General features: G+C 44.2%; 1 protein-coding gene across 1 annotated transcript; it reads left to right on the top strand.

Annotated features, from left to right (window-relative positions):
- Positions 1 to 3,957: 3,957 nt before the first annotated feature.
- On the top strand, positions 3,958 to 6,635 carry LOC123064199 (patatin-like protein 2). The gene is made up of 4 exons (XM_044487728.1): positions 3,958 to 4,514; positions 4,650 to 4,855; positions 5,233 to 5,884; positions 6,268 to 6,635. Exons 1-4 carry the CDS (start codon positions 4,035 to 4,037, stop codon positions 6,553 to 6,555), a joined length of 1,626 nt encoding a protein of 541 aa, XP_044343663.1. The 5' UTR covers positions 3,958 to 4,034; the 3' UTR covers positions 6,556 to 6,635.
- Positions 6,636 to 7,166: the final 531 nt, after the last annotated feature.

Below are 7,166 nucleotides of genomic sequence, written 5' to 3'. Positions count from 1 at the left end.
GAGATGCTCTTAGATATAATTGATAAGGGTTGCGTTCCGGTGGAACATAAAGGTCGGCCTTCGTTTCAAAATGCGACGCCCATACCGTACCTAATATGCATCGACGACTACGTGAATGAAAGATGCTCTCTCAAAAACAATGACAATTAACTTTAGTTGTACCAACCTCCCTAAATAAAGTAGTTGTACGGGACATGGGCTTTTCACCTTAATTTTCATCATAAGATAGAAAAAGACACATCATTAACTTTCCATTGGGGGGGGGGGGGGGGGGGGGGGGCACTTTTAAACTGAAAGCACGTACGTGCCAGCACAAAGCTGATCCAGTGTTCGGGGTGGTGGTGTCGTGGTGACAACGTACGTACGTACTTTCAGTTATTATTCCTTGGAGCAAATAAAGGTGCAAAACGCCAAATCTTGTGCTACCTATTGTCTAATTAATTAGATCAATGCATCCGAGCTCTGGTCCATTGACCCGCGAGTCATTAACAAATACTCCCTCCGTTCGGAATTATTTGTCACAAAAATGGATGTATCTACAACTAAAATACATCCAAGTACATTCGTTTCTTCGACGAGTAATTACAAACGGAGGGAGTACTTGTTTGTTTTGCTTCACACATGGGCGGCTTCCATTATTCTTTAATTTTGAAAAAGGGAATTGGCCAGCGGCCCCATGCATGCATGTATATGAACTTAATTGGACTGAATGATTTGAGGTGTAAATGGATATACATGTTTTGTGCATAGGTGAGTTGGAAGTATTCATCCAATATTTATTAAAGCTGGTTTTTAAAGGTTCAAGTGTTCTAGCACTTGTGTCAAGTTTGTTGTTCAAAGCACTACTGTGTATACTGTCATGTCTGTGTGTGCGTGCACTTGTTGTAATTGTCATAACATTTTTGTTTATTATTCTTTGACAAGCAATGGTTGTGTTGGATATGAATGTTGTGTATGTGGAGCACATAGAAAATTTTGAGCATTTGCAGCTGCGCTTTGCACTGCCTACTTCTATGCATTCATCTTGGTGCGGAAGGTCATTTTGCTATGCGCATTCAGTTTTTAAAGTGGATTTTGAAAAAGGCTATGACAAAATGAAGTTGCCTTTCGTTCAGTAAATGCTTAGACTGAAAGGCTTCTCCGGCAAGTGGTGTGATTGGATTATGTACACTATGAGGGAAGGGCAGTTGGGATTAAAGTGAATGATATGATTGATCCTTATTTTAAGACGTATAAAGGGCTATGACGGGGGGGGGGGGGGGGGGGTGTGCTCTCTCCCCTTTGCTCTTTGATCTCGCTAATGCTCCTGCTATTATCATGGATAAGGCTAAAAGAAATGGCATTTTCAAAGGAGTCATGGGAGAGAACCTTGATCATGGGATTAATATGTTACAATTGTTTTACTCCAAGATTATTAGGATAGTGTCAAAAACTTAAAATTTATCCTCTGTGCCTTTGAACAAATGTCAGGCCTGACCGTTAATTTCCATAAAAGTGAGTTGTTCTTATTTGGGGAAGACATAGATAAAACTAATCTTTATCATGAAATATCCACTTGTGAGTCGAGAACCCTCCCTCTAAAATATCTGGGCATTCCAATCTCAGAGGTTATTGAGAAAATAGAAAAAGTGTGTGGTTGTTGGCTGGGAAAACTCTTAAGCATTGCTTATAGGATAAAGCCTGGTGCAAGCCTGCTTAACCAATATGCCTCTGTATATGATGTCCTTCTATTCTATCCCAATTGGGGTAAGGAAAAATGCTGACTTCCTCAGAGCCAGATTGGTTTGGCAGGAAGATGATACCAAAAAGAAGTATCACTTAATCAGGTTGGAAAACTTGCTGTCAACCCAAAGATCAAGGGGGTTTGGGAATCTTAAATCTAGATTTGATGAATGAAGCTCTTCTAGCCAAATGGTTCTAGAAACTCGAAAATGAAACTGGCATGTGGCAAGAGGTTTTACTAAACAAATATGTGAAAGGAAAATGCCTTTCTGGAAGAAAAAAAAAAGTGGGCGATTCTCACTTTTGGACTAGTTTTTTGGCAGTGAAGGATTTTTTTTACCAACACTGTAAGAAAATAATTGGGGATGGGAAGAACACCGGGTCCTGGGAAGACTGATGGATAGGAGATAAACCACTTAAATACTCTTACTCCATACCATACTTTTCTTAGTTTTGAACACAATGTCACTATGGCTGAAGCCATAGATAAAGGTTGGGAAGGTTTTACTTTTAGAAGAACTCTCATGGGAGAGTCTCAAGATCTGCAGGATAGCTTGAAGCTTAGGTGTGATGAAATTAAAATGGTTGGGGCGAAGGATAAGGTGAAGTGGATGTTGACTGCTGACACACAGTTTTCTAATAGATTTTTGTACAAAATTCTAGTGAATTCTGATTGTGGCTTTCCACAAAAATAATTGTGGAAAACTAAAGTTTCTGCCAAATTAAGGTGTTTCACTGCCTCATGGCCAGGAAAAGTATACTAACTAAAGATAACATGATTAAAAGAGGTTGGGTAGAAAGAAAATCCTACATCTTTTGCAGACAAGATGAATACATTTATCATCTGTTTTTCACCTGCTCAATTTCTAGGCTGGTGCGGAGCCTTCTAAAAATATGCTTTTAATCTAAAAACCATCCATACAACCCTAAATGAATGTGTTTGGGAGCTGGATCAAAAGTTTTCCAAAAGAAAATAAGAAACTTGTGCTAGTGGATATTTCTGCCTTATTTTGGGCAATTCAGAGAAGAAGAAGTGATGTTATATTTGAAAAAGAAACTCATTCATGATCCAAAGATTGTAGTTAAACCGATGAGATACCAGACCATGGCTTGGTCAATTTTACAGATAAAGGTGGCATGTCAAAGGCTGTTGATGGTGGGGGCAAGACTCATAGAATATGTAGCAAATGTGGTTTATCGCGCTGCTTAAGGTTGGGGACCAGGGGTGCCGAGGATTGGATGCTGATCTATCCATGTTTGCTGCAGTTCTTTGTTCCTTGATCTCTAGCTTCATTTTGGCGGATGGCTTATAGCTGCTTAGTCGTATATGCCTTGTTCTCTACCTCTTCTAGTGCTCCTATTTTTCCTTAACTGAGCCACTCATGGCTCGAGCTTGCCATCCTGATCCTGCGTGATCTGTCCCTCTGCACTTGGACCTTCGTGTCCTGTGTCATTGTAAATAGGTCATGCTAAGCTCGTAGTCTCAGTAGATTTATTTTGCTGTAATCAAAGAACCGTATGATTTCTTTAAATGAAATCAGAGAGGGTGGCCTCTCTTTAGCTCAAAAACAAATAGATGAGACAAACTTACCAGGGTCCCTTTGCACAAACTTTGCCAAATTGTCTTCTTAAATAATTCGTTGTGGTAAGCATATTATCAACAAGGTTATTTATGATTTTGTCGGGGAAGTGAGCTCTTTTCCGGGCAAATAGTTAGGCCTTCCACTACATTTTCACAAGCCGAGGCGCATCAATCTCTACGCACTGAATGACAAGCTCGTCGCTAGACTTGCCAGATTCAAAGGCAAGCTGCTATCCAAGGCGGGGCACCTAACGATGATCAAGTCTGTTCTCACTTAGGTCACCACCTATTACCTGACATTGTTCCCACCGATTAAGTGTTGACAGGGATTTGTTGGTGATACTTTCTTATGAAAGCGATTAACGACGAAACCGGAAACCTCCCGGAGCGCAGCAAATTTACGGGCATACAATGAGATTTGTTTTGTTTATGTCGGAATATATGTAGTGAATTCAGATTTTAAACGCAGGCCTTTTACGGAGCTCTTTTTTTTAGAGAGATATAGAGAGAGAGAATGAGATGGCGCGTGGGCCAGCTTGGCGGGCCCAGGAGTCAGCCCCATTCGACCCACCCACCAACCCACGCCGGGATGGTATTTAAGCACACCCCACCGCAAGCAAACCCACACTCGCCTTTCCTCCTCAGATCTCATTGCAGCCAGGTCTATCTAACCGTCCGTCTTGAGGTAGGCAGGCTAGCTAGCTAGTGTAAGGCACGCACGGGCAGCAACATGGACGTTGGGTCGTCGTCGACAGCACCACCGCCCCAGGCGGAGAATCCTCCGAGACCACGGCCCTCGGTGCAAGGATCATCGTCGTTCGAGGAGACGGAGACGACACCACCGCCACGGCTCCCACCAGCAGAGATTTTGGAGCAAGGATCATCGTCGTTCGAGGAGACGGAGACGACACCACTACCACGGCTCCCGCTAGCAGAGATTTCGGAGGAAGGATCATCGTCGTTCGAGGAGACGGAGACGACACCACCGCCACGGCTCCCACCAGCAGAGATTTTGGAGCAAGGATCGCCGTCGTCCGAGGAGACGGAGACGGAGACGCTCCCGAGGCCAAGACCACGGCCGTCGTGGCCGAGGGAACGGCTCCCGAAGCCCAAGTATGGGGAGGCCATCACGGTGCTGAGCATCGACGGTGGAGGGATACGCGGGCTCATCCCGGCGGTCGTCCTCCAGAAACTCGAGGAAAAGCTCAAAGTAAGTAAACCCGACCATCACGATCTTTGTGTATCGTTTGAGAACACCGTAGGTTATCTATATTGAAATGTTATATGCTGGACGGATGGGTACCTACGTACGTAACTTGATATATATCTACTCCGATCCGTTCAGCTTGTCGAGAAGGAGGACAATCCTACTGTCAAAATGGAAAATATCCATATAGCGGACTACTTGGACGTGATCGCTGGCACGAGCACGGGCGGCCTCATAGCGGCCATGTTGGCGACGCCAGACGATCAAGGGAGGCCAAAGTACACCCCTCAAGAAATCGAGGAGTTCTACACCAGACACGGGCCTAAGATCTTCCCTCCCAAGAGGTAGGTGCATGCATGTGCAGCTTGATTCCTCCGGACATATATAATTCCATTAACTCTCGCTTGCTTCAGGCTGGTCACAATGGGCAAGAACATAAGCTAGTAACTTCATACTTCCCTAGACTATGTTACTACCTCCATAGTGGGTAGGAACATCTATATAGTGTCATGCAATGATGTATTTATTAGGTTATAGACTCATTGTTTCTTGGAGTGTGTGATGTTCCGGTAACTTAGCTAGTTACCACAAGCACCTCTCTCTTCATTAAATACGTGCCACATAAGCAAAGTTGTATTGGAATGTGTGATGTTACTCCTAAGTTTCTCCCCACTGTGACTAGCCTCAGTTCGCATTCACATTCACATTCACATTCACACAGGTGGTGGTGGCGGGGGGCAATAATGGGCATGGCACGCGCGATCTGTCGTTGTGCGCCCAAATACGACGGCACGTTCCTCCACGACAAGATCAAGGAAGTCACGGGCGAAACCAAACTCGACGAAACCCTGACCACACTCGTGCTGCCTACGTTCGACGTCAAGAGGCTGGAGCCTATCATCTTCTCATCATACAAGGACGACACAGAGACCAAACCGTACCTGTCGGACGTCTGCATCGGCACGTCGGCCGCGCCCACCTACTTCCCGGCGCATCGCATTGATCGCGCCAATGGGGGGGAATACCACCTCATCGACGGCGGCGTGGCCGCCAACAACCCCACCATGGCTGCCATTGCAAGGGTCATCGGGGAGACTCTGCACAGAAAAGAGGACCTCCACGCCCTGGATTACAAGAGATACCTCGTCATCTCCATCGGGACAGGGTCTGCGGTGAAGGCAAAGGGGGAATACACCGCCAAGGGTTGTGCCAAGTGGTCCGACTTAAACTGGGTCAGCAACGGGCGCCGCAAGCCCATCATCGACATCCTCTCCCAGGCCAGCGACGTGTTGGTCGACTGGCACGTCAGCATGCTCCTACACAACACCCACAAGACCGACCAGGAGCAGAACTACCTCCGCATCCAGGCTGTGGTACGTACAATTAGTAATTAATGAGCCACCGCCACCAGATCGAAAGACTATTAGGCTGGTTGTAGTGGAAAGTATCGTATACTAGTATCATGCATATGATACTACCTCCGTAATGCATAGTATCATAAGCTAGTATCTTTGTCATGCATGACACAATGTAGTCAACATTTAATATGATACGGTAGATATGATACCACACACTCTCTTTCCTCATTCAATTTTTGTCACACTCACATCATCCAAAAAATCTAATTGGCATGCATGATACTGCTTATGATACTCTCATTACGACCAGTCTTACTCCTACTACTAGTGTACTTTTTTTCTCCGCCATCGTATTTAAGTCCATACATACTAACTGGTAAAACATTTATTGTATATAGGATCCATTGTTCGAGGAGCACATGTTGTCAATGGACACCGCGACTCGGGAGAACATGGATAAACTGGTCAGCATCGGCGAGCAGCTACTGAAGAAGAAAGTGGCTAGGGTAGACTTGACCACGGGGGTGTACCAGTTCGACGAGGAGGACCATGCACGCACAAACGATGAAGAGATCGAGCGCTTCGCCCGATCGCTCGTCAACGAGCGCATTCTGCGTCTCCAGAACAAAAAAAAGATAACAATATTAATAATAAGAAGGCAGTGGCTCGATATGGTGATGCATTAACGCGCGAGTCCATAGAAAAACCTAATCAACGCGCGAAGAAGGCAATGGCTCAAGAAGTTGAAGAAGAAGAAGAAGAAGAATTATTCGGAGCAATAGAAGAAGAAGAAGCGCAAATCATTGATGAAGGTTGTTTTGCTTTTTGTTTGAAGCGTAGTCGTAAACGTTGTGCTTGACGATATTTTGTCACATTTTTTTTCAATGCCCACTGGTTACAGATAGAAGACATATTTTTTGGTCACATCTAGATGTGAGATAATATCTCACATCTAAATTGATTTCATTATCTGTTTTGTGTCTCCTTCACTTGTTTTTTTTCTTCGTATTTTTTAGACAGTATATAGACTTTTTGTGTGTTCAAAATGCACCATTCAAAGCCACATTATCAATTTTCAACCATTTCTAACTTCATTTCTATTTTTTCATACATTTACTGATTATTTTGAGCTATAAGACCCTGAAATTGAAAAGCATTTCAAATGAACTCTGAAAAGGTTGGAAGTTGGCATGCTATCATCATTTCATCCACATAGCATGTGCAAGAAAGTTGAGAGTGTTACGGCAAAAACTGGATGCACTTCATGTACAAAACGGACAATCTCTTTCGAAGTATC

Source organism: Triticum aestivum, chromosome 3B (genome assembly GCF_018294505.1).
Source record: "Triticum aestivum cultivar Chinese Spring chromosome 3B, IWGSC CS RefSeq v2.1, whole genome shotgun sequence".
Taxonomy (NCBI): Eukaryota; Viridiplantae; Streptophyta; class Magnoliopsida; order Poales; family Poaceae; genus Triticum; species Triticum aestivum.
The sequence above is the reverse complement of the archived record's forward strand: the minus strand, read 5'-3'. Positions and strand labels throughout refer to the sequence as shown.

What these genes read in the sequence shown, in the direction of transcription:
- LOC123064199 (XM_044487728.1), top strand. Translation starts at nt 4,035, where the DNA reads ATGGACGTTGGGTCGTCGTCGACAGCACCACCGCCCCAGGCGGAGAAT. An exon ending in AAGATCTTCCCTCCCAAGAG is followed by an intron (nt 4,856 to 5,232) that starts GTAGGTGCATGC and finishes ACATTCACACAG; the next exon opens with GTGGTGGTGGCGGGGGGCAA. An exon ending in ACCTCCGCATCCAGGCTGTG is followed by an intron (nt 5,885 to 6,267) that starts GTACGTACAATT and finishes TATTGTATATAG; the next exon opens with GATCCATTGTTCGAGGAGCA.